This window comes from Thrips palmi, unplaced genomic scaffold, assembly GCF_012932325.1.
Source record: "Thrips palmi isolate BJ-2018 unplaced genomic scaffold, TpBJ-2018v1 HiC_scaffold_8, whole genome shotgun sequence".
Taxonomy (NCBI): Eukaryota; Metazoa; Arthropoda; class Insecta; order Thysanoptera; family Thripidae; genus Thrips; species Thrips palmi.
Window position 1 is genome coordinate 11,976,632 of NW_023144635.1, and position 25,905 is coordinate 12,002,536.

Consider the following 25,905-nt stretch of genomic DNA (forward strand, 5'->3'; position numbering starts at 1 on the left):
CCCCAGCCGGCCGAGGCCCGGAGTCGGAGAGCCAGTCCCAGTCCCAGTCACGTGGCCGCGTGATGGATCTCCTCGCGTCACCGCCGGGTCACCGCGGGGTCGGGACAGCGCGCCGACGACGACGCCGACGACGCCGAACCGGGGACCGCCTTGGCGCACGCGCGGCCGGGGAATCTTTTAATCGCACTGCTCGTCTTAATCGGCCGGGGAAGTAGTGCCTGGAGTCCCTGGAGTGCCTGGAGTCCCTGGAGCACGATGACGCTTGCACACAGCGGAGCGCGGCGGACGAATCTTATAGAGATTTTCCGGTCTCCAGGAGTCGGCAAGCTTTCCCTTCCCTGAGTCGTCGCCTGAAGGCGGCCAGGGCTGGCCAGCCTGACGCGGTGTCCACTGCGCGGCCTGCGCCCTGCTGCGTCCCTCAACAGCCCTCCCCGCGCAGCCAAGGGGCGGACAGGTCGGGCAGACATGTCTGCGTACTGCATACGCACCAATGGCAGTGCAAAGGGGGGGGGGGAGGCCATTATCGTCAGCCTTGGCTTTCCTCTGGCTCTGGGTGACGTCAAATGCGTTCAGGTTCAGCAGGATTCGCGCTCGGGCTGCTCTGCTCGGCTCGGCGGCTCGGCGCGCCGATTTCGTGCGCCCAGCCACGTAGCAGCGCACGCCGCCCGCACGCAGGGCGAGCAGGGCGTCGGCCACCTTTATGATGTTTACGGGGTTTATAGCGGCTGGTTTGAGTGAGTGTTATTTTGTTGTGAATCCACAGCGCGCTGCAGCTCATATCGGCTTATACTTGACCGCGCCGGTTCCCCTCTGGTCCCCTCGAGTACTCGCTCGTGTGCCCATCGTACGTACGACGGCGAAAAGTCGATCCTCCTTGTGTATCCGGGGCTGCTCCTTTTTGTGTGTGAATGCTCCCGTGCGTGGAAGCTATTTTAGAGGTCCGCTGGCTTTCCCCCTCTCCCCTCTCTCTCCTCCTGGCCCCGTTCGCCGCGACGCGCTTCCCGGCACAGGGAATTCCCTTGGGGGAACGAAAAGGAACGAGGCTAGAGGTACGCTGCTGCCAGCCTAATTTTTTTATGTGGTACTATTCCATGATTCTTCTTCTTGTTTCTCGTCCGATGGCGTCCCCGCAGTGCCGGTGCGTAGCAGTGCGTGGCAGTGCGTGGCGCGTGTCGCAGGCACAGCACTGTAATGAGAGGCCAGGCTGTGGCGACCGAGGACGGCGTGCTGGCGTGCAACTCACTTACACACTCGCTCGACCGCGGCACCGAAAAAGAAGCGGCGAGAGCGTCGAACGAAACCCTCATGGCAGGGTGGACCGTAGGTCCTCGACTCGACTGGAACAGCAGTCGGAAGGGTTGCCTACCTCCGCGGCGCCGTAGTGGACCTACTAGTGTGATGCCCGCCCCGAGGTCAAGCGGCCTTATCACAGGGGCTTCTTTCCGCGCGCAAGTTCGTGCACTGCACTGCCTTCGTATGTGTGTGTGTGTGTGTGTGTTCGCGCACGCCCGCGTGTTTTGAAAAAAAAGGGGGGGGTGCTTCTTGACTGGGGGAGTATTACTAGAACATAGATCAAATTGTTTAAAAATAACGGTATATTTTAAGGAAATTGACACATACAGGGTTTTTCTTTAATTGAACATGTATGTAACCGATATAAACAATTTCAGGAACAGGCTACACTTGAAAAATATTACAGATGAGTTTTACAGTCCGTGTAGTGTCAGCATCGCAGCAATCAATACCAATAAAATTAGAAAAAAAATCATAACAAAGTAATTGCAGATGTAGCTCATTAATCTCAAAATACTGCAACTCTCCAAACTTGCACAAAATACTAACTATGGAATAAAATTAACAGTACTCTAGGGTACTACCTCTTGCCTTTCCAAACATGAGTTTGCAGTATGATGGGCACAGGAGTAGTATATTCACAAAATGCTATTATGTCAAACCATACATACACAACTACTTCTTTTGTTGCTGAAATGTAAAATATTCTTAAAATACATGTGGCAGATTGTAATTTCCCTATCTAGCACAAGTCTTTGTACATAACATCTGTCACACTTCACAATTATTGAAGCAAACTATTCTCATTTCCATTTAACATATCACCATCATCACATAATTTATTACTAATTTAAGAAATTCATTGGGCAAAACATACTGTCTTAGTAAGAAATAAAAATGAAGCACCTTGTGGTAAAGCATACTTGCTCACAGCATACCAGGTGTTTCAAATTTTGAATGCCTTAGGTCTCTCTGCTACCTTTCAACAAACTGTTGTGGTAGCAATATCACAACATTATTTTTGTCTCATTTGTGTTATAAAGAAAATCAACAGTTTAGACAAAAATGACTCATGGCATTGAAATGGACACCTTGCTCTGCAAGATCGAAAATTCATTGAATAATGTAAATCTTACAAGGTATGTTTAAAAATTAAAAACTAATACGAGTCTCAATGTGGAAGTTGGAATGGACTAACATCTCACATCTTCCCACTGTTGCATGTTTACATGATTACTCCCAGGAATTCAACAATTATTTAAGCAGAGCCAGCCCACTTCAATATGATACAGAAGTAATAATTAATTAGCTATACGCAAGTGCACAATGTCGTGCAGAACAGCTGCAGATTGATATAAAGCTCATCCTGACAACTGTTGTGCTTACATAACATACTTTGCACAGCTGTAAAATATTTCATGTCAACTAATAACCTAAATAACTTATTAAAAGTCCTCTAGAAGTATTGTTGTACACAGGGTTTAGTTAATAGATTCTTTATAGATTTAGAGTTGCTTATTATCATGGTTGGACAAATTTTAATTAATTATAAACTATTTTTTAGAGGAGTACTATTTCTTGGTTACGTTCATGAGATAAATTTAATCATAGGAAGTACTGAATAAATGTTTGATAGTAAAATACATGCACGAAAGGTCAGCAATGCTGTTTTGCTTGAAGTTTCACAATTTTTCAACCCCTACTCTAGGAATGTACTTTTCTTTAAAATTCATTCTGCAAGCATAAAACGAGTGGTAGAGAGCACCTAGTTAGAACAGCCCATAAACATTCATACAGAATATATCAACTGACATAATCTAAACCTCATAATTATGCCTGTTGGTCCAATGTAGGAACTACTGCTCTTCAAATTAAAAAAAAAAACATCAACAAAAATATATATCCATGTATAATAGTTTATGAGGTGCCATTTTTAAAACAGTTCTTCCCTTCAGATAGATTGATAAAAAACATAATCTAGGATCTGAATCATACAACATTTTGAGAGAGATCTCAAGAGAAATCTCTTAAGTCAGTCAATTGATACAATTGACACAAGAGAAAAGAGAATTCCTAATTATGCAGCACTGCTGCGATTTAGGTCGCTCATGATGTTATCGTGGTGGGTGCAAAAGTTGTAGCATTGACACCCAAGGCATCCATTGTGCCATTATTGGCAGCAGCGGGTGCATACACCTTCAAAATACCCTGTACGCTGTCCTTGGTGCCCATAATTAACACAAAAACACCAAAGATACTAACGATGATATTCTTCCAAAGACGCCATTTTCCAGGTCCCAATCCAGTCTCCCAGAAAGTAATGCATTCAATGAAGCACGGAAGAATGATACCAAGAATGGAGAAGCAGAGTGCACCAATGAGACCGATGAATGGACCAATCGTGGGTACAGCAATAGCCAGGACAACTGCAACAAAAATATTAAAAACATTGTCATTGTCAATATTTAAAAATGACACCCATAATTAAGAATTTTTTAAAAATACTGTACCTGAGGTGACCACAAGGATTACTCGAACAATATATTCAGCCAAAACTGCCTTCTTTTGGTAGCGCTCTTTCAGCCCATCCCAAACAATTTCCAGGCACACAAACCACTGCAGGCCATAAGTGCAAAACACAGCCAGGCCAATCAGAACTTTCACAACTTGAGCGGGACTGAAAAATAAACGGGAGTTTATAATTATTATTATCACACACAACTGCACAATGTGGCAATTATAAATGAATGAAATATCTTACATTTCATTCGGCAAATTGAGAGTAATAACATCAGCGGTTTCTTCTCCAAAGGCCATGTAACCAAGGAAACCCAGCAATATGTAAATCATAGTTACACCAGCCATTCCTTGATTCAATACACCTCCCAGGCCAAGGAAATTTTTGGGCGTTTTCATGTTGTTTTCCAGTGGCATTACCTACAGAAAAAAAAGAAAATAGATTAAAATTGATTTTATTAAGCAAACATTTGCTTTATGAATGAAGATGTCTAAGCTAATAAGTCTACTCACCACTCCAATTGCCTCCATAGCAAAAATCACAATGCACAAAAATGGTGGAATATCCACTGGTGTACCAGCTAGTACCAGCTGGTCCATGGGTTTCAAGTTGATGGAAAGGTAATACAGAGTGATGCCAAGACCTACTCCCATAAAACCATTTGCAACCATTGAAACAGGTGCCAGGTATTTCAGATTCGGGACGAATCCCAAGAGGACAAGGGGTATTAGGAGGGCAGCAATGTAGACTCGCAATTCAACAGGTGTGGCGTATGAATCAACAACCTGCAAAGCAAATCATCAATCAGCATCCAGTGGTAAGTATGATATACTGTACACGGACATTACGACAACAGACAACTTACAGCTTTGAAATTTCCAGCAATGATAACAGTGTAAACACTGCAAGTTCCAAAGTATGTTGCAAATAAACTAATAAGAATTGTTGCCCTATAAAAAACAAAGAAACAACACAAATTGTAGTGATGGAAGAGGATTGAACAGAAGCCTTTCCGACGTTGAATCTTCATACCTGACAGCTTTTCCATATTTACGAACCCATTCAGGTCCTTCCCGGCAAGAAATTTCTCCAATATCAGCAAAGCTCATCGCTGAGGTTCTCGTTTTGTGGTAAAGAGCATGAGCACATTTGACCTGTAATAATAAAAAGGGTAAGACAAAATTTAAGGTAAAACAACACCAAAGAAAATCCTTTTTTTTTCTCTCCATACTTACAAGGATGTATGCACAGTGAGTGCAGATAATAGCTACAATGACGGTATATACGATTCCCAGTGCCAAACCAGAATACTTGAATGCAAGGGGCATGGACAGAATACCACTTCCAAGAGATGCCTTCAGAAGATGTGTCAACGTGTCGCAGTTCCTGCACAACAGATGCATTGGAAATAAATTAATAGGAGGGGCAGTAACACACCTGAGCAAAATCCCAAAACAAAACAACCCTTTCAATGCGCTGACGTGACTTGACTCTGAACCGATGTAAACATCAGAACCCTAACCCAATGACTGACTCAACCTACGATAAACCGGGCGAACTTCCCCCGTCTGTCTCTCTCTCTCGATCTTTGAGTTTAACCTCGAGAGCCGCATAAGGAAGTTGGGACGGTGGTACTCTAGGCGCCATCGTGGGTTGCGAGTGACAGAACAGTGTGAGGCGGACTGGCGGCTGGTCGACGACTAGGACCAGACGGGTGGGACGGACAGGGCTAGCAGAAAGTACTCTACCCAGCGTCCAGCGCCGGCCGAAGGCAGGAGTACGTTGGGTTGCCTGCCCTGCCGGCGCTCCGCTCTTCTCGCCGCGACGCGAACTGCGAACCCCAACCCAACCGAGAGGGAAGTGGGCGGTGGCGGTAAACACGATGTAGCAACGGCGAGGCGGATATCGCTTCGCCTTCGCCTTCGGCTCGCTTGACGCTTGACGCCCACCGGCCCAGCAGCGCCGCCTCGCGCAACATTTCTCTGGCCGCGGTGTCAACTTACGTCGTAGGGTGCTCCACGTTCCTCGCCTTGAAGGGGTCATAGTCCTTGCCGTTGAGGAGCTCGGCCGCCTCCGCGTCCAGGTTGCCGTTGGTCACCTGGTACCTGCGGCAAGAAAAAAAGACCCCGTCAGCCTCACGTCGTGCATGCGCTTGGCGTGGTGATGGTTGCTGCCCTGGGGCTGCACTGCTACACCGTGGGCGGGGCACGTACTTTCCATGGTTGAAGCTGCTGCTCTTCTTCTCGGAGCCGTCCTGGGGCACGAAGGTCTGCAGCTCGGTGGCGGGCAGCTCCTGCAAGCCAAGACGTGCATGAGCACAGTCGGTTCGTCCGGCGAACGCGTGTGTCCGTCTCCCTTCATCTCACGGTGCTGCTTGTCCTGTACTTACAGCGCCGTTGCTCGCCATGGTGATCTGCGGTCAGGTCACGGCTGCTCTCTAGAGGTCCGGGAATGACTGGGAGGAAGGTCCTGCAACAAGAAAGCCGATATGTTGAACGCGCTCGCACTTTGAGGCGCTCGCCCCGCACGCCGCGCCCAGCCGCAGACTCGTTTCGTCGCTCTGTCCTTCTCGCACCCCATGAGAGTGACAGAGGCAGCGACGAAACGACTCTTCGCAGAGCCCTTCGTCCTTCGTCCTTCGGGAAGGCACACTGCAGGGAAGTCACGCGCAACGCAAGCAGGGCTCCCAGGACCGCCCAGGACACGGCAGGAGCACGGCCCGCGCGGCACGGCGGCGCGGGAGTTGCCTACCTACGCGGCGCCCAGCCCACGCCTCGCCGAGCGTGCTGCGTGCTCGGAAAGGAAGGGACCTTATGAATAAAACACGGCCGCACGCGCAAGGAAGCACACACACAAACACACACACACACACAAACACAAGAGCCAACTCCCCATTCCACTTCTTCTCAAAGAACGAGAAAGGAAAAGGCCTCTCAGGCGAGGTACGCATTTAACGTGGCCAGCTGTCCGGCACAGACACAGAAACGCACCAAGGAACCTACACTGGCGCGCACACACACGGTCTGCTTCACGGTCTGGCACTCGTTGTGCTGGGCCGCGTTGCCGCGTTCGGGGCGATGTCCTGGGGGCTGGGGGCGCGCCGGCCGGCTTGGCGTGGCTTGGCGTGGTCACGTCTGGCCGCCCAACGGCTTGGTGCTCGGTGCGCGGCTGAGGTTGAGACTGGCGTGCGGCGGGACGGGGCCTCCGTCAGTAGGGCCCTGCCGCCGGCCGCCCCCCACCACCGCCCCCCGCGGCCCGCGGCCTCCCTACCCCTTGCCGGCATGCCCTGCCACGCCCGCCATGCCCTGCCCGCTGCAGCGCCGCCGGCTGCACCGGGAGGGTGCTAAGTGGCGGCCCGACCGCAGCGGGCCGGTGTGGACGGTGTCCGGTGAGGCGCCACACTCTCACCTCGCGGCGCCACCAAGCCCGCCCTCGTCCTGGTGGACAACACCGAGGCCAGGCGGGTCAGGGCAGTCGCCTGATCAAGTCTATTTCGGGCGCGGCGAACGCGCCAAACTGAAATGTCCGTGTTTCTGGTCCGTGGCATGAGGAAAGGCTCGGGTGTCGGGTCGGGTCTAGCCTAGCCACCCATAGCCGGGTGGCCTGGGTCGCTATGCCGCGCGGGCAGGACTCTGGACGCGGCGTTGCTGTTTGGTTTCGTCTTCGTTCGTTACTTCATTTCGTTTTTATCGGGCGCGCGACCTCCCCGATAGCGATAGAGGCAATCGCGGCTTGCCGTCTCTCCCTCTCTTTCTCTCTTTCCGCGTTTTATCTGTATCGCTCGGCTATTCTCTGCCCGCTGCCCGCGCCTGTAAACACTCGCCGTCCGCCGCCGCCCTCGCCGTGCCTGGGGACCTGCGGGGGACCTACCTGCGGGGGACCTGCGGGGCTCCAAACCGCGCCGCGGCTTCGCCAAGTGCGTCGTCGCGGTGCTGTTCCTCCCGGACAGAGCCCGCAGTGTCATCGCCATCGCGGTCCTCGAGCCACCCAGCTCGCCAACGCCAGCTGGTGTTGGAGTCAATGGCGGAGCGCGGAGCCAAAAGCCCTGAGCGCGGAGCGCGGCCGCGGCGAGGACCGACGGCCACCACGCCCCGCCCCCGCCTTCGCGCGAGCCGCGGCGACGCGAGCTCGCCGTCGTCCAAGTGGGGCAGAAGGCAGAACGGCGGCCAGGACGAGACGGACGGCGACAGGATAACGAGCGGCAAGGCGTCGGCGAACCGCGTCGGCGAACCGCGGCGAGCTGGCGACGCGAGCGCAGCGCGCGGCCAATGAAGGGACAATTTGTCGCCAAACGTGATTTCACAGCCAAGCGGCGCGGCGGTGGCGGGGCGGCCGCGCGTGCGGGGGCGGCGTGCTGCACGCCAAGCAGCCGAGCACGCGAGGATGACCGGCCCGCCGCACTTATCTCGTTATCGCTCCATTTTCACCGCACCGAAGCGCGCCGATGTGTGTGTGAGTGCGTGGGGTGGGGGCGCCCTTGGACACCGGGGCTGATGGCTCGGCGGTGATTGCCCATTCCGGTCAGTAGGGCGGTGGGTGGCTGTGCGCCGCTGGCGCCGCAGGGCAGGGGACGCACGCCGCTGGGCTTCCCTCTCTGGCACTTGTTCGCGAGGTGGAGGCGGAGAGGCACCAGAAGGGCCCCGCTTCATTATCAGCTGACCTCATGCATGACATGGGATTTCGGTGAGCCGAGTCACCTGCGTGACATCATGTTTTCGGTCGGCCCGTCGTCGCCACCGCAGTGCAACATCGCGAAACTTTAGAGGCGCCACTTCGACGAGCCCCTACCCCTAGCCCCAACTCCGGTGGCTGGCAAAGTGGCCTTTCCTCGCGGAAACGAGTTCGATCGTTTCGAGTTTGCGTTGGTTTCCTTTGGTTTCATAAGGGTGAGCAGCAAACACTTGACCACGACACACGAACTCACTGCGCGAGGGACGCCCCTCAGGGAAGTCCCTCTCCACTGGCCACTGGCTATCTCACCTCATCTCTGCGGCACTTCGCGCGGGGACAAAGTGCGCCGCTAGAGTGTTTTCGTCTCTCCGTCTCTCTCGCACTCACGGGGCGGTCCGGAGGGGTGCGAGAGAGACAGAGCGACGAGGCACTGTGCGGATTCGGCCGGCAGGCTTGCCGCCAGGTCGAGAGCGTCCTTGAACCCACGGCCACACACACACGCGCGCGCACACTCACACAAGCACAAGGACACGCGCCGGTCGCACTCACACGCCACTGCGCCGGTCCCTGCGTCACCTGGCACACACACACACCGACACAAACGAAGCCTGGCGCCTCTCTGCGCCGCGGCTTTGGCGTATTGACCCAAATCAAATCGCCTTAAGTGCCATTGCCGCGCCATGGCGTATCAGTGGTGCTTGGCGCATCGCTTTGTTTGCTCAGAAGGCTGCAGCTGTTGCCTCTCCACTGTCAAGTCGGCGCGCGACACGGCTCCGGTCCGTCGGAGCGGCGCTGCACTGCCTGCCCTGCACTGCCCCGCGCCCCGCCCACGTCAAGTTTGGATGACGTTTCAGCGCGGGCGTTAAAATGCAAAGGAATACACGACTGTTCGGCGCCTCCTCCGACGGCCGCGTGTTGTTTCGGCTCGCGGCCTTCGCTGCCCGGCAGCACGGCAACACACCGCGGGGCCGCGGCCGAAGCAGCCAAGTCGAGCGAAGCAGGCCAAAGGAGCAGCTGCGCAGCGGGGCGGCCTCAACGTGTAGATGCACTCTTATCTGGCGCTAGCCGTCCCAGACAGGCCGGGCCGGGCCGCCGGGCTCGGTGCCAAGCGCCACCGGGCCACCAGGCCGGGTCGTCGCCGTCGCCGTGCTCTGGCAGGTCCCCGATGTCCCCGACCCCTCTGCGCCAGACGGCGGCGGCGTGCATCGGTGCTCACCGAGCCGGCTGCAGGGCCGAAAGCAGCGTCTGGGGGGCGCTGGGGCCCTGGCCCTGCGAGAGGCTAGAGCGGGCTAGCGAGGCGAGGGTCGCCGCGCCGTAACCGGAGACGGCTGATAGCGACGACGACGGCGACGCCACGGCGGCGTGGCGGCGTACCGTGGGAACGCAGCCGGGAAGCAGCAGGTTGGCCATGGGGTGGATGTGGGCCAGAGGGTCGCGGTGCTGGTGCCGTTCCCCTGCACGGCGACACGCCGGCAGGCTCCCTCCGAGAAACGACAGATTTGCGGCGCGCGCGCTCGGCCCCCCCGGGCCCCGCGCCCAACCCATTGATTCCGCACATCGCTGCCGTCGCTCAGGCCCAGGCCTGTACGGAGCGTGGCGAGAGAGACCGAGCGACGCCAGCGATGTAGGGAATCAGTCTGCAGCGAATTGGTCGGACAAAGCAAATCAAATTTCCTCAACAGGCTTGCGTCGAGGCTTGGAATGCCGGCCCGTCTGCCGAGTGATTCCGAAGAGACGTTTCGTCGGCGTCTCTCTCGCGCCCCTAGGGCACGCCGGCACGCCCCACGAGTGCGATAGAGACAGCGACGCGGTTCTTCGGAATCAGTCTGCTGGGGCCCTTGGAGGAGGCGTGCCGTGCCGGCGTGCCGCGTGGGGCCCTGGGTGCTCTGGGCGGGCACCGCGGCCGGGCAATGGTCACTGACCTTAGCCTCGGTTCGGCCCGGCGATGGGTGCGCGCCCCGCCCCGCCCCGCCCCGGCCGCCCTGCTGGACCAACGGCCCAACGGCCCAGCGCTTAGCCACTCAGCCGCGCTCACTCAGGCCAAGGTAGTGCCAGGGCCGGGCGGACGGGCCAAGGAGACGCCAAGGATGCTCGCGTTTGACCAGCCACAATGGGAGCCCTCCTTCCCCTCCCCGCAAGTCGTGAGCTGATCCGCGGGCATTGTGTAGTGTGGAGCGAACGACTCGGCGTGGCCAGGCGTGGCGGTCACGTGTCCGCGGGGCCCGTCCGCAAAGGGGCTGCGTACTCGCACGTACACTGCCAGAAACTTCCAAAATCAAATCGACCAATGGTCGTGTGTGACTCAAAACAAAAACGTGAAGCAACTTGACGACAACTATCCTAACAGCGGAGTGCCAGGATGACGCGGCGGTCAAAACATGACAAGCTCTGCCGGACTGTCCTGCCCCGCCCCCGCGGCCCTATTGGCCGCTATAAGCGGGTCCATGACGACGCGCGTGGAGTCGAGTGGAGTGGAGTGGAGTACCTCGTCGGCCCATTAGCAGTGTCATTACGAACCCACAGGTACTACGGGACGGGGGCTACCCACCCACGGCGCCGCGCGGGGCGGCGGGGCGGGCCGCCTTGTCAACACCGTGTCCGACAACGGTACACTCGACGGCGCGGTCCACCCCTTCTTGTAGGCGGCGGCACGCTGCGGCCCCAAAGTGGCGGCCATCAGGTCGGCGTCGAGGCGCAGCGCGCGGCGCGAGTTAAAAGTAGCGCTTTGCAATTGTGATACGTTTAAAGGCGGGTCAGCCCAGTCTGCCGGCCGGGCGGCGCGGTGCGGCGTGTCCTTGCGACAGGACCGCGGTCGCGGTCGCGGTCCTCGCCGGCCCTTGGTCCCTTGAAAGGGTCGCCGATTGTCCCTCGTTGCGTCAGGCCCATCCAGCCCGCTGGCGGTCGGCGGTTGGCGACACGCAACGGAAAAGGCATCAATTTCAAAACGGAACCAATTTTCGGACGCGGGTCTGTGACGGTCCGGTCACGGCCCGTCGGCCGGGGCCAAGCCGGGCCGGGGCCTTGCTGCGCTTGCTGCAGCACCGCCATCTGCACCTTGGCGACCGGCTTGCCTCCGCACCCCGCTGTCCGCCCTGCGCCGTCCTGGGCCCGGTCCTTCCTACGTAGAGTACGTCGCGGTGTCGTGGCCACCAGTGGCCACCTTTACGAGAGGCCACTAGAGTGCGAGAGAGACACAACGTCGGCGTCGCCGTTCGGAAACCAACTGGCGGGCCCACACACCACAGGACAGGGCAGTCCATTGACGGCGAGCGCGTGTCCGCACATGGGCGGACTTCGCTGAGGAGCACTTGGTGGCCGTCAGCGCGGCACCGCGACGGCGTGCCGCAGGCGGTCGAGGACCACGACGACGGCGTGCCCGCCGCCCGGCGCGACGCGGGCATGTCGCCGTCTAATTATACACCGCGGCCGTCGTGTACCTCGCCGTGCTCGCCGAGCGCGAGACTGACCGGCGACCTATTTCCGCGGCACAGTGCGGCCCGCTAAGCTCGTCCCGGTCATGAATGAACCAACGCAGCGCGCCGCCGCGCCGCCACCCGGACGGGACGCTGCTGCTGAATGAGCGCGCTGCCCGCACCGTCGTCGTCCGGGCCGCGGGCGCGGTGGCGTGGCGGCGCGGTCCAGGCCGTCTCCGTTGAGCCCGTGCCGGCTGCGTGCGGCGTGCGGCGGCTGACGCAACGCGGCCCGGCGTGTCCCCATGCCGCACGCCGCGCACGCCCAGCAGGCCCGGGAGGCCCAGTGGGTGAGGGGCAGCCCGCCGCGCCGCCGCGCTGGCTCGCCGCCAAGGAACCCCCTCATTAGGCTGCGTGCCGCGTGGCGGGGCGGGGCGCGGTGGGGCCTCGCGGAAGGGTGCGGCGGTATCGTATCGACCGGGTGCGGGGAGGAGGAGAGGGGGGGGGGCGGGTGGCAGCGACACGGCGCCAGCGCGACCACGTGGTGACCACACCACAGCGCCGCGGCCCGCGCCTCTCCGCACGTCGATATATCGTGTCGGTGCGAAGAGAAGCGTCGCCGGTCCGGTCCGGTCGATGCTCGAAGTGGCTGGGCCGCTGGGCCCATGGGGGTGGACATTGCGTCATGTTGCGGAACAGAAGGGGCGTGCTTCGAATACGCCCCGCCCTGCTTCAGGCAGCAGCCTGCGGCGCTAAGCCCCCCGAGCCCCCAGGGCCCCAGCAGCACGCAGGGACGGCAGGGACAAGGGACAGCAACCCCTGAAGTGCGTCGACCGCAGCCCAGCTGACCCCGCACTCGGCGCACCCCGCGCGGGGCCCCCTAGGCGGCCAGACCGCAGCCTCCAGCACGCCGCCCACCCACGAGGGCCGCGAGCGACGTCGCAGGAACATCGACGCGCTCCCCGCGAATCGATGACCTGCCAAGTCTGGTTGGATGCAGCCGGTTGTGCGGAACAGCGGCGCTTCGTCGCTCTATTTCTCTCGCACGCCTGTAGTGCGAGAGGGACAGAGCAACGAACGCACTGTTCGGAAAGGGAAGCCGCCGAGGCTGAGTGTCGCGTGGCGTGTTACGTTAGGTCGCGCTGCACGGCAGCACGGCAGCACGCAGCGGCGGCGCGCTGCAGTCACGCCACTCGGGCCGGCCAGGCCGCCGTGCTGGGTAGGCAACCAACCCACGCCCGCGCGGCGCGCGGCCTACCCGCCCCTGTGAGCGATTCCTGGGAATCGTTTCTTGGGTCCCTACGAGTGCAACAGAGATAGCGCGACGAGCCGATTCTTCGGAATCAGTGTGCTGGTGTGTGGGGTGTGTGGAGGCAGATAGCGGCCCTGCCCGGGCGGGTTTACTCGCAGGAAATCGCACGCCCCGCATGACTATACTCTGACCAGAAAACGAAGAGCCCTGGGTTCTCGCGGTCGAGGGCTACCTGCAATGCTATCCAAGGCGGCAGATGCCATAAACCGCGAGAACTCAGGGATCTTCGTTTTCTGGACGGAGTACAGAGGCGCTATGCGTCTCGGCGTGCCCTGGCGTGCGTTCGTGTGGCGTGTGCGGCTGGTGGCGGAGGCACGCCTTCCGGTGTTGCATCAGGCTCTGCCCCGCCCTGCCCTCTGCCCAGGCTTGACTCGCACCTCGCAAAACCTTTCGTCTCTCGACGCTCAGCACCGCGGTTTCCTATTTCAAGCGGCGTCAGCACGGCGCCCTAGCCCTGGCCGCCGGCCGCGCCTCGCCTCGGCAAAGGGTTGCTGCTGAGCTGGTTGCTGGCTGGGTGGCGGTGTGGCGACCGACGCGACGCACTTGGTGGGGTCCTCAGAACAGCGCCCTCGCCAAACAAGAAACAAGAGGCAGACTGGCGGGTGCCGCGGCGTCCAGGACCCACCCAGGGCCCAGCCAGGACGACGCCGCGCTGCCGGGCGCCGCGGCCGATGACCCCTTTACGTTCGCGCCCATCCCCGCAGCGGCAACAGCAGCAACCCCGGCGGTGTCCATCGCGCGGCACGCCAAGCCACGCCGCAGGGCGTTCCCCCCGAAACGGGGCGGCGGGGCGGCGTGGTGCCCCCGATCGATTCCCAGCCAATGACTGACAGCAGCGGCCTGTCCTGCCGACGCACACCGCGTGAGCGCCTCGTCGCTCTCCGACTGGAACGCCCCGCGGGAGCGAGGGAGACAGACAGAGGCGTAATCACTCAGCTGTCCCGCCGAGGGAGGAGGCAGTCGTCACCGCTGCTACTGTATCGCCGTGTGCAGCTGCACCACGGCGGATCCCTCCGCACACACCGTGCCGCCGTGCCGCCACGCGCTTCACGCGACCGGCCAGGTGTAGCGAGTACACGTGTAGCGTACGGCCTTATCAACCACGGCGTCAGCTACCGGTCTTATCACGGGGCGCAGCGCGCGGCGCAATGTGACGTGACGCCACCTTTCTCCCGTCGTGCCGTGGCGCCGTGCCGCGGCGGCGTCGTGGCGGACGCGCTTTGGGCCGGCCACGCCGGGCAGGGGCCCTCCCGGCGCGAGCACGCCGAGCACGCCGTCGGCGGAGCGTGGCAGAGAGTGTGGCGTGGCGTCGCGGTCCGTGCCCCCAGCCCCCAGCCCCTCCGTCCGCGCCGCCGCGGCGCCGCGCGCCGCTCGCGCCGGAAAGGGCTCATTCCGCACATGCGCGTGACGCACACAAAAACTAGAAGTGCCCCGACAGAGGAAATGGCTTTGATGATTCGGGCGGTGAACGGAAAGAATGGAAATTGAGGCAAAATATTTGCACAGACGCTGCCGCGCTGCTTGCTCAAACCCTCTGCCGCGCTTTTGCTCCCGAGCCGCAACAGCAGTGCCACCATTGCGGCATGGGAGAAGGAACCCCGTGGCCGTTTATCCCAGCCGACAAAGCCCGCGGCAATCGAATCCGAATCAGCGTCCGCGCTCCGCGGTGTTGCGCCGCGCCGCCGCTAGCCGCCGTCCTGCCGCCGTCCGCACCGTGGAGAATTCCAAATGGCGAGGCGCCGTGGCGGCGAAGCCCTTTCCAGCCGCGTGACGCCAGCGCCGCGTTTTCCCCAAAGTTGCGCGGTGCGATCGACGCACAGTGGGCCAGAAGACCGGTGGAGGCGGCCAAAACTCCAGACGCGTTTTGAGCTCCAGAGTCGCTAAATGGGACTCGAACCGAACGTGTGACCCCACCAATGGATTGCTCTTTGAACGAGGAATCCATTGGTGGGGTCGCACGTTCGGTTCGAGTCCTATTTGCGAGGGGGCCACCACCAACGTAATCCTGTGTACAAATTGGCTGGTAATCTACGGTAATCCATGCCGTAATCACGTAATCCTTGACAAAATTCTGTCAGTTTTCAACGTTTTTGAGTCATTTTTCAACTCTTCTGAGCCATTTTTCAACGTTTTTGAACCAATTGTCCAAAATTTCACGCGTAATCCCGTAATCTTGTGTACGCCTGAAATGAGAGTGGTGGCCCCCTCGCTTATTTGGCGACTCTGGAGCTCAAAACGCGTCTTGAGTTTTGTCCGCCTCCACCAGTCTTCTGGCCCACTGTGCGACGTCATCGTTAGTTTGTACTTCGGACGCGAGGCGGCGCAGGCGCTGCACTCGACGGCCGTTTTCCGCCAAGCGCGTCGCGAGTAGTGTTCTCGTCAGGCGGTGAACTGCGTGCGCACTTGCGGACGAGCGTTCCCGAAAGGCAAGGCGGCAGCACCGGACCGAAATGCCACCAGCAGGGAGAGGGACGCCCCGTAGGGTTCGAAGAGGGCCCAAAGGGCTTGCACTCGCAGGGAGACGAGGGACACTTGTAGCTCGGCGAGGCGCCCCGCGGCGCACAGGGCGCGACCGTGTAGTGTGGCGGCCTGCACGTGTCGCGGCGCGGCGCCTCGACGAGGACGCGACGCTGCAGGCGGTGCAGGCCGAAGTTGCCAACGGTGCAGCGGGCTGTAAAGGGCGCATCTGGCGGAAGCGGCGGAAGCCGGGCCAGGCAGCGCATCCTCGGGGACATCCTCGGCGGGGACATCCACACCGAGCAGCAGCACGCTGACGACACTCCCTGGCGGCTTGCACGCGGCGGCCCGGTGGCTAGCGGGCTGATCCCGAATTGTGCTCGCGTCTCTCTCGCACCCCAACGGGACGCCCTTCTTGGGAGGGAGGGAGAGCGCCGTTCGCTCTGCGGTGCGGCCAACACGCACGCGCGTGACAAGCGCCGGGACGCAGCACGCGGTTCATCGCGACACACAAATAGCCTCGGCACTGCATTCTGCTCGGCCTGCCGTCGGCTTGCCGTCGGCCTCGTCGCGGTGCCGCTCCAACCGCAGCTGCAGCAGAATCCACAGGCAAGCCGCAGCAGGCCGTGCCGCAGAACGGGGAGCGAAATCCCACGCGGGGAGAGAATGCTGCGGCTGCGTCCTGTACCGTGTCCGCATGGTGTCCGCGTACGCACCCAGTGTCGTGTCATCGCCCTCCTCGCCTTACCGCCGCGCCGCCGCGCGCCACGTGTTCCGAGGGGCCGGCGCTGGCCGCGGCCGCCGTGGCCGTGGGGCAGGTCAGACCTAGTCAGACGGGGCCCGGCCGGACGAGCGGGTGGCGTCACTCGCCCCCAGTGGGGCCCAGCCCCCAGTGGGGCCCAGCCCCCAGCGGGGCCCGACCCAGGCCCAGTCGCGCCCGCGGGCAGGTGGCTGGTCTAGGCTGGGCCACGCGGCCAGGCGAGCTCAAGTTGCGTCGGCCTGCACTGCGCAGGCTAGCGTTCGCCAGTGCGATACGGCCACAGGACGCCCTGCGAAACGGACAGTAGTGTCCGATGCACGACAGGTTCACGTCAGCAACGGGGCTTTCGTATTCTTTCGTGGCTCTGCCGGGCTCGCCGGGCTGTGCCTCACAGCGCGACGAAAGCACTGCGCCGCGCGCTCCAATCGCAGTCAGTCCCGCGATCGATCTTCCAGGCTGGGTTCTCCAGGCGGCCGGAGTCTTCGTACAGTACAGTGCTGCCAGTGTAGGAAGCAGGAAGCTGGAGCGCCCTCGAAACACGGCGTGGGCGTCGGGTGAGCGCAGAGCGCACTCCTTGGCGCCCTCCATCCCCGGTTCTTGGTCGAGCGCCGTGGCCATGAGGCGCCATGAGGCCCGGAACTGCCCCAGATGGGTTGTGTGCTCGCTTGTGAGGCTCAGCAAGGGACTCAGTGCAAACAGCCAGCCCTCTCCCCCCTCCCCCAGCGCCCCTGGCAGACACAGGCCGTCGTGGCGTCAACGGAATGAAATTCAAAGAAACGCGGACCGCGGCGATAACGGTCGGGTCGGTCGCGGTCTCGGAAAGGGCCTTGCTGCGCCTCGCTGGCGAACAGAGGGTTTCCTGTGCCCTTTTTCCTTTGCAGCACCGCGAGCTTGGGTAAAGGGCTGCGGGGCTGCACTCTTTGCGCGACGGTGCGCGAGCAGGGAGAGTAAAGTATCAAGTACACTAGAGCCCTATACAGTATACTCAAGATACATACACGGCTAACTAGGAAGGTACACAGGCTCCGAGGTCCTGGACAAGCTCGTCACCGCGTTCCTCGACCAGCCTTCGACGTCCTTGCTGGGGATGCATCGGGGCTGTACGTAGCCGGGGTGGCGCCCCGCCCCGCCCCACCCCGCCCCGCCCCGTCCCGCCCCGCGGCCGGACCGCCAGACCGCCTCGGCGTCGCTGCGTCGCCACTGCTCTGTCGCGACGCACGAAGTAGGGCGCGTCGCGGCGCCGCGGCCAAAGGGTCCACCAGCAGCCAGCACACTCATTCCGAAGAGTACCCGTCTCTCTCGCACTCACGGGTCGTCCCGTAGGGGGCGAGAGAGACAGAGCGACGAGGCACAGTGCGGAATAAGCCTGCAGGGGCCGGGTCGTCGACGACGTCCACGCCCGCGCGGCCTTTTGGCACACGGACAATTCCCCCAAGACGGAAACATTCGAAGGGACGGCGGGGCGGGGCGGCGAGCCAGCGGCCAGTCCGGCGGCCTTGACATTGTCCCATTCATTTGGGCCGCGCGCCGCGGGCAACGCGAATTGAGTGAGCAGGTGGCGGCCGCGGACCGCGGGCCGCGCCTTGCTCGTGTGCGGCGGTCCCAGGGCCGCCAGGGCCGCCAGGGCCAGGGCGGCGTGGCTGCTTGATAAGGGAAGGCCCGGCCGGCCAGCGCCGCAGAGCCGCGGCCTCTAGTCGCCACGTCGCGCCTGCACTACTACTTGCACTGCCGCGCGCACTTCAAGAAGGCCCTTTTTTTCACGCCGCGCCACCAAGCCGCCGCGTCGCTGTCGCCGCGCCATGCCGCCGCCTGCTTCGGCAACAACAACTTGTCGCCAGAAAAAGGAAAGAAAAAGTGTCGGTTGCACATGTCAACGTGTCCGCCCCAGATGTGGAACCGCGGCGATAAGGCGAGAAGGGCACTGATTCATTCTCGGAGGTCTCGGAGGGACCGCAGCCCGCCGCGCCGCTGCCTGCCGCCACTACACTCGTTTACACTATTTGCAAGTCAATCCGAGGAGCAGAAACCTGTTCCCGTTCGGCGAGGTGCAAGCTGCATGCTGCATTCCGGGGTCTCGCTTATCCTCGCGTGCGACAAGGACGACAAGAGGCCGGACAATTACTGGACCCGGCTGCCGAGTGCACTGCCGTTGAACAGCGCGCTCTCTGTCCTCTCTCGCACCGCGACGGCACGGCTCGCGAGTGCGAGAGAGACAGAAGAGAGCTGCGTTTGGGAGCGGCCTGCAGCTCCTCCCGAGGCTCCTCCGCGTCGTCGAGGACCCGGGATAGCAGCCTGCGCCGCCAGCTCGCCAAGCAGCGCTTCTTGTTCCACCATGGTTCGCCCCGTGCGCAGAATTTCGTCACTTTGCGCCGGGTGGGGAAGGGGTGGGGGAAGGGGAGGGAGAAGGGCACGCGCTCGGAAAGACAATGGCTTTGCGCGCGTCGCCGCGTCGCTGCACAGTGGGCCAGAAGACCGGTGGAGGCGGCCAAAACTCAAGACGCGTTTTGAGCTAGAGTCGCTAAATGGGACTCGAACCGAACGTGCGACCCCACCAATGGACTGCTCTCCGAATGAGGAATCCATTGGTGGGGTCACGCGGTCGGTTCGAGTCCCATTTAGCGACTCTGCAGCTCAAAGCACGTCTCGAATTTTGGCCGCCTCACCGGTCTTCTGGCCCACTGTGCGCTGGGCGAGTCGCCCCCGATTCGGGGACAACTTTATCGCCAACCGCGTCGGCCAGCACCCTGCCATACCATGCCGCCCCCCGCTCAATGCTGCCACCCCCCAGAGCAGCGTGTGACGTCACCGGTCTGTCTCTCTCGCACCCATGCGGCCACGCGGAACGCCCCCTGAGTGCGAGAGAGACCGAGAGTCCGCGTCCGTTCGCTCGGGATCGGGCAGGGGTCGCATTTCAAGCCGGAGCGGTGGAAAGATCGGAGGCTGATGCAACCCTTCTGGAGCTGTACCACGCACGCTGAGGGTCGAAAGGTCGGGGTTGAGGGAGCCCGGAGGGGGAGGGGGGGGGGGCGTCGCCACCCCACAGCGGCGGCCAGGCTGACGCAATGCCGCAGCCCCCGCGCAGCCCCCAGCCACCCACGGCCCACGGCCGCGTGGCGCCGCGCGGGGGTGAATCAGCCCGTGACGTCACACCGATCCGCCCCCGCGGAGTCACGGCCGCGGCCTACTGGGCGCTGGGCGTGGCGGGAGTCGTGGCGGGAGTCGAGGCGGAGGGTCCGAGAAGTCCATTTCAGCGCCGGACACTCACAGCCTGTCCATTTCGCATGCCGGACTCTCGCCAGAATCGCCAGAATGGGGTACGGAATGAAAGTGCGCTCTCGGAGTGCGCTCTCCCCCCTCCCCCTTTCTTTGTACCTGACAGGTATTCAAGAAAATAAGCCACCTCGGGCCGCATTGTCCTGCCCGCCCTGCCGACATTCACGCAGTGCGGCAAGGCAGACAAGGCGGCCAGGTGGAGTGGGGAGGGAGAACAAACCTAACAAGCCGTCCTGTCCGGACCGCTCCACTGCTAAATACAGTGTACTCTCCCTGCCTGCACCCAATGACACCTGCCGCGACCCGCAGCCGCGTCACCTCCGCATGTCTTGGGTTCGAACACCGCTCCGTTCCAGACTGGAGCGCTCCTCGCAACCCCCGGCCTTACCACCCCTACCTGGCACCACCCCGCGTGAATCAGTGAGTCCGTCACACGCCAGGGCTGCCAGGGCACTGCGCTGGCGGGGCGTAGCGGGGCGGGGCGGGGCGGGGCGGGGCGGGGCGGGCACATGGGCAGCGCTGCGCTGCACACGGGGCTCATGAATACACTTTGCGAATGAACCCCTCCCCACCAGGCCCCGCCACGCCACGCCACTGCATACATACGCAAGTACGAGGAAACCAGGAAACCAGGGAGTCGTCACAAAGAAAAGAGAGAGAGAAAGACGCGGCCTCCCGGGGGGTAGTCTCGCACAGAAGGCAAGAAAAGAGCGAGAATTTGTGACTGCCGAGCGGCGGGGCTGAGGGGGCAACGCGAAGCAGGTCTGGGAAGGAATAAGGCACACCGGTATACACCGCGCGGAAAACCGTCGGCAGTAAACCGCGCTGGCCTGCGCAGCCTGCGTGTTGCCGCGACGGGCAAAAAGCGACAAGACACTAAAAACGGGGAAATAAAACACAAAAATGGCTAAATCTGCGGCGCTGCGACAAAGCCAAGCACAGCCAAGCCGGCCCGCCCGCACCGCCAGCATTTCGGCGAGGAGATGCCAAAAGCCAAACCCGCCGGAATATCGCTGACCTTGTCAGCCCAGCCAGGCCCAGCCCAGCACGGAACAAACGGGGGAGGCGCGGGGGCGGCGCGGGGGCCCCTCGGGGGGCGGGGAGAGGGGGTGGGGAGGGAGGGAAGGGGGTGGCTCTTCCGCCAAAGGCAGGACGAGGAAGGGGACGCCTGGGAGGGAACGCCAACCAGGAACCGCCTGGGAGCGGCGGTAAGTAAGTAAACGAAATACTGTCACGGTCGAGGGGGTATGCGCTCTCTGAACCTGTGTACCGACTATTACGCTATTACGCTCTAGTACGCCACAAATTAATCGGAATTTAGCTAAAAACGGCCTAAAACACACCAAATTTGATAAAATTTTGACAATTTTGGCTATTACCCGACTATTACGCGTATTATTACGCAAGCCATTACAGATAGAGTGAACCGACTATTACGCGAGTGCATACCCCCTCGGTCACGGTAATCGAATCGCTATGCGACAGAGCCCTTCCAGGAGGTCAACATGCTCCAGGTGATCACCCCATGGAGTGGAAGTCTCTTGCACGAGTAGGGGTGTGCGAATTGTTCGAAATCGAATCGAATCGAATCTGCTTAGTTTCGATTCGATTCGCTCACGGACTCGCCGATTCGATACCGAAAGGTTCGAAAAATCGAATCAACACGTTTCGTCTTCGAATCAATCGTCCTTCGCCCTGTCATTTGGATTTGCGCGCCCTGTGGAGTTTCTCATAAGGGTCGCTAACTTTCTTATACCTAGCCCGCGTTTTGGCATTCCACCTTCCCTCCCCTCTCCCCTCCTCTTTACTAAACTGACAAAAAACCATCCCCAGAAGGCATTACGCCACATTTTAGAAAAGCATTTAAAATTTGGCAATATTCGGATTCGATTCGAAAATTTCGTGCAGATGTTCGAATTCGATTCGATTCGGGGAAAAATTGCGGATTCGATTCGATTCGGGACATTTTGACAGAGATTCGATTCGATTCGATTCGAAGACAAAATTCCCGATTCGCACACCCCTATGCACGAGGAGTGGTGGCGCTAAGGAACCCGGTGTGCGCACGCGGCGACCACGCGGCATGCGGAAGGCTAGAAACACTAGAACCGCGGGCAGGTGCGCTATGGACGGCCCCGCTACTCAAACCGACCGAGCCAAATGTGCAAACTCCTGACGCAACACGCACACATGGGCGGCCTTCGGGCCGAAATCGTCCCCGAAGGAGTGATACCGGTGGACGGTGGCGAAGCGGGCGAAGCACAGGCACCCACGACCGGCCTCACGATAAGTGACACCGCCACCGAGATACCGACGGCACGATTCCCTTCGCTGACGTCCTGCCGGCATGCTGCCGGTGCTGACACGCCGACGCGGGCCCCACGCGTCTGCCCAGCCGGCCGTGGTCGCGAGGCAAGGGACCGAAGGGCCTGCCCCTCCGCCGCGCACGCGTTAAATTTGGAACGGCTGGATATAACACGCCTCCCTCCCCCGGCGAGCCCTTTGAGGGCGCGGGCCGCGGCGCCCGGTTGAATGACAGCGATCTGAAACTCGTTTACCTGCTCTGGCGTGCTCGGACGCCGGTCGATATCTCCACGTGGGTCGTGCGCACACACGTGCACCCTCACGTGCAGCGTCCTCGGCGCGGGGCGTCGTGTCCTCGAGTGTCCTGCAGGGCCTGGTCTGCTGGCGGTGCCGTGCCTCTCGCGGTCCTCGCGGTGCACGGGGTTGAGCCGGTTGAGCCCTCGCAGCGGCTGCGGCTCTGTGTGCGGACGCGGCGCGCCTCGGTCCCTGCCTCCTTCCTGCAGGCCGGCCTTCACCAGACTGTGCCGTGCCAGAGCCAGAGCCAAGCCCGCGGTGCTGCTCGCCCTGCCCGCTCAATCGACGGCGCCAAAGCAGCGGAGCGCGCCGCTCGGAGCTGCCAACCGCTGCGGACGAAAACCTCGGCGCCGTGCCTTTCTCGCAGAGTGCGCGGCAATGCAGCGCCCGTTTTGAGCCTCAAATTTTGGTTGGACTCTGTCGTTGACCGTGTCCTATCCACCCACAGGGACGCTCGCTGCCGCCACTGCGTTTCATTAAGTGTCATTATATTGGCAGTCCTGAGCGCAGAGGCGGGCGCGAGATTCAGTTCGTAGTGGTCTCAAGCAACACAGTTCGGCAAGAATTTTCAAAATGATCACCCTTTATAGTTCTGACTTCTCCTCTTTGACTGCCAAGACCATTCAGGCACAAAAATTTATATTCAGTGATCAAACACAAGTCTTTGGAAGAGTGTACTTGATTTTGAGCAACTTTTGAAACTGGATTTGGAGTTCTATCTCTGAACTATTTTGCCACAGCATTTTGTTGTTTGACTTTTGTTAATTAGACTGGTACTACAGCTAACTGACCATACTAAAAAGACAGGTTGAAATAATATATTTATTTACAATAGGTACAGTTTTAATGACAAAATGTGCACACTTTGGTTTCTTTAAATTCATTAAGGTCTACTCAAGGTACTTTCATGAGCAATTAGCATAGATGGCAAAATCTGATTTATTCCAAATCATGAATGGAACACACATGTGGGGGAAAAAGGACACAATGATGTGAAGAATATCAAAATGCCATCATCATGATACTGACGACAATTCAATTCATTGATATTTGTATGGCATTGATGAAAGCAAAGAAAATAAAGAATTTGAATGAAGCCTCAAATCAAACAAATCAGATATCTTGATGTTTAACAATTATTGGGCACACATATGGTTTTACAGGATGTAGATGCAAGGCAGTCAAACCATAATATTAAAAAAAAAAACCAGATTTTAAAAGTTTTAAAAACGAGGGCAAAATAGCAGAGTAAAAGCATGAAATGACACATAGGAAAATAGGATAAGGGAATGCAGATGAGAAAAATCTTCCTGGACACTGGCACACAAACTGCAAATGAAATTAGCATTGAGATCTCTAGAGAAATGGGAAACCTCTTGACTTAGAACTATGAGGCGTTGGTAATTTGATTGCATGGTATTCTATACGTGGCAACACTTTCAAGTTTTCATGAGATGTTGTATCTATAAACCTCTTCTCCTAAGAAAATGTTACCAGAGAGAGCATAGTTCTCAGGGTTTGAATTCAAAAGAAATGGAAAGCATTTCTATAAACCTTCAATGACTAAAAACAAACAGGGTGTAACTTCAGCCTTTCTTTCAAAATAATGACATTTTAAAAACTAAATTAAACCAGTTCTTTTCTCGAATAATTTAGACAGTTGTTCTGTTGCTATCACCAGCCAGTCTATCCACTACCTGTGAACAGAGAAAAATAACTTGATGCAATTTCAGTAAGCAGCTAATTTAGAAATGAAACTGACAAGTAAGATGATGATGTGGCCAAAGCAATACAAAAGCTTCATCCTAATGTGACACATGTATTGATTCACAAAACAAAGGGTTATCATCCAAAAGAACTCATGCATCAATAATATTCAAAACTAGATGAAATGCAGATGACTTTTCAAAAAACCAGATAAGGGGCAAATTCTACAGAAGGCCAACTCACTACAAAATACCAAAGCAGAGCAGGCGACTAATAAAAAGGAAGTATAAAATGGTTACAACTGTACTTTAGACAAATTTATTTTTTAATTAGCAACACTCAGCATATCATTGGGACTGTCTACTTTCAAAATATTCGCATACCCCAGAAACTCCTGGAAGGTTCAGGAAAGTTCCCAGCACCGGTACTCGTCTCAAGAAGTTTATAGCCACTGGGAAGAATCCACTGAAACATGCAAATGAGAGTACACATTGAACAAAGAGCCCTCCAACAAACATCAACGGTTTATATTACTGTTAACTGAATGTAAATATAATAATTAAGAAGCATGGTACACAGGTCAATGCTCCCGAATGAGCACAAGAGACTTATCAGTTGGAGAGAGCAAAAAAATTGATAAGCTTAACAGCGTACACAGTTCAGAGTGTACAAGTTCCAGCCTATACATATGAGAAAAAGATGGCTAACCAAAACAAAGACAATAATTCAGAGAGCGTTTCCAAACTATCAAACCCAAATAGTACCCATCTGCCATGAATTTACACACCCAATTAAACAAATCACATAATAATTTAAAGTGATAAGTAAAAAATACAGTCACAGACATACCTGAAAAGGAGAACAAAACCGTAGGTCTCCAAACACATTCCAATGAGTGGCCATCCCAAAAGGACAACACCAATGCCGCCGAAGAAAGCAAGAGATGCTCTGGCTTTATGTCTTTGAAAGAAGAAACGGAATGTTCTTTCCAAGCCAATCACACATGCTAAACCACAAATAAATAAAATCTGGAAATTGTAGAAAGAATATGAGGTTTTGATCAAAACATTATGAGACTGTGACAATAGAGTGATAGTGTGATCAACTAACTTACATTTCCTATGGCCAGCAGGCCTTTATCGAATATAAGTATCACGCCCAGAAATAAAAAGAAAACTCCAAACGCTGCCAAGCCCACACCAATTTCTGTGAAAAAGAAAAAGCATATTAAATGAATGAGGAAACAGGCACTTCATAAGTACATATACCAACAAGACGCAAGGAACAACAGACTGTAGGACAACTCCTTTAATTTCAACACTCAAAGCAAAAATGAGAGAATTCAGGACTGGCTTAACAGTTAAAATGGCTCAACAAACAAAATTGAAGGCAACAAATATGACATGAAATTGCATTCAATGACATATGCCAAAGCGGGCTGTAGTCCGCCGGGAAACCTCCACAGCCCGGATTATCACGCTGACAAAAGAACTGCCCCTAATGCTTAAGACGGTCCAAAAAAATGGTTTCATGAGAGATTTCTCAAAAGTGTTTGGAGCAAACTTCACCTTTCACACAGTTCTTTAAAACAACTTTTCTTCAAAAAACTCATAGGTTTGAGGAATAGCAACCTTGCCATCTTCATTTTAACGGAGAACAAGTTAAGGAAACGAATGTAACCAAAAAGTAGATACGTACTCTGAACATCCGAAATTTCGAACATTATTATGATTTTGCTTCCGCAAACCTAGGAGATCCTAACCTAACAGACCACGTCATAAATGACTTTGTGTTCCGGTTGTCGTTGTCGGCGTCAGGCGGCGAGGTTAGCTAGCCTCGCAGACAGGCTCTCCGCCCAGCCCTTCCCTTCTCCTCCCCTCACCGCCACCCTGGCCACCCCCACCCC

General features: G+C 57.8%; 2 protein-coding genes across 6 annotated transcripts; both read right to left on the reverse strand.

Annotated features, from left to right (window-relative positions):
* Nucleotides 1-1,577: 1,577 nt before the first annotated feature.
* On the reverse strand, nucleotides 1,578-22,504 carry LOC117653811 (proton-coupled amino acid transporter-like protein pathetic). Of its 5 annotated transcripts, none has more exons than XM_034399737.1 (11): nucleotides 22,253-22,504; nucleotides 6,201-6,280; nucleotides 6,025-6,104; nucleotides 5,815-5,916; nucleotides 5,047-5,197; nucleotides 4,844-4,965; nucleotides 4,677-4,761; nucleotides 4,324-4,596; nucleotides 4,055-4,230; nucleotides 3,804-3,970; nucleotides 1,580-3,719 (listed from the first exon to the last, which is right to left on the reverse strand). In XM_034399737.1, the coding sequence occupies exons 2-11, from the start codon at nucleotides 6,216-6,218 to the stop codon at nucleotides 3,400-3,402; spliced, it is 1,494 nt and encodes a 497-aa protein (XP_034255628.1). In that variant the 5' UTR covers nucleotides 6,219-6,280; nucleotides 22,253-22,504; the 3' UTR covers nucleotides 1,580-3,399. The 5 variants fall into 5 exon arrangements, with proteins under 5 accessions (XP_034255631.1, XP_034255628.1, XP_034255630.1 ...); XM_034399739.1 differs by lacking the exon at nucleotides 22,253-22,504 and adding an exon at nucleotides 6,814-6,976; XM_034399738.1 differs by lacking the exon at nucleotides 22,253-22,504 and adding an exon at nucleotides 6,802-6,976.
* Nucleotides 22,505-23,094: 590 nt separating this feature from the next.
* LOC117653814 (vesicle transport protein GOT1B) lies at nucleotides 23,095-25,855 on the reverse strand. The gene is made up of 5 exons (XM_034399745.1): nucleotides 25,698-25,855; nucleotides 25,114-25,205; nucleotides 24,849-25,027; nucleotides 24,383-24,464; nucleotides 23,095-23,989 (listed from the first exon to the last, which is right to left on the reverse strand). Exons 1-5 carry the CDS (start codon nucleotides 25,720-25,722, stop codon nucleotides 23,945-23,947), a joined length of 423 nt encoding a protein of 140 aa, XP_034255636.1. The 5' UTR covers nucleotides 25,723-25,855; the 3' UTR covers nucleotides 23,095-23,944.
* Between the last annotated feature and the right edge of the window lie 50 nt (nucleotides 25,856-25,905).

Excerpts from the sequence above, each read along its gene's own strand:
- LOC117653811 (XM_034399737.1), bottom strand. Across the intron at positions 4,762-4,843 it reads AAATATGGAAAAGCTGTCAG|GGCAACAATTCTTATTAGTT; the intron begins GTATGAAGATTC and ends TGTTTTTTATAG. Across the intron at positions 4,597-4,676 it reads TTGCTGGAAATTTCAAAGCT|GTTGTTGATTCATACGCCAC; the intron begins GTAAGTTGTCTG and ends TTTGCTTTGCAG.
- LOC117653814 (XM_034399745.1), bottom strand. The coding sequence starts at position 25,722 with ATGTTCGAAATTTCGGATGTTCAGA. Across the intron at positions 25,206-25,697 it reads CGAAATTTCGGATGTTCAGA|AAATTGGTGTGGGCTTGGCA; the intron begins GTACGTATCTAC and ends TCTTTTTCACAG. Across the intron at positions 23,990-24,382 it reads ACCTTCCAGGAGTTTCTGGG|GTAGTGGATAGACTGGCTGG; the intron begins GTATGCGAATAT and ends CTCTGTTCACAG.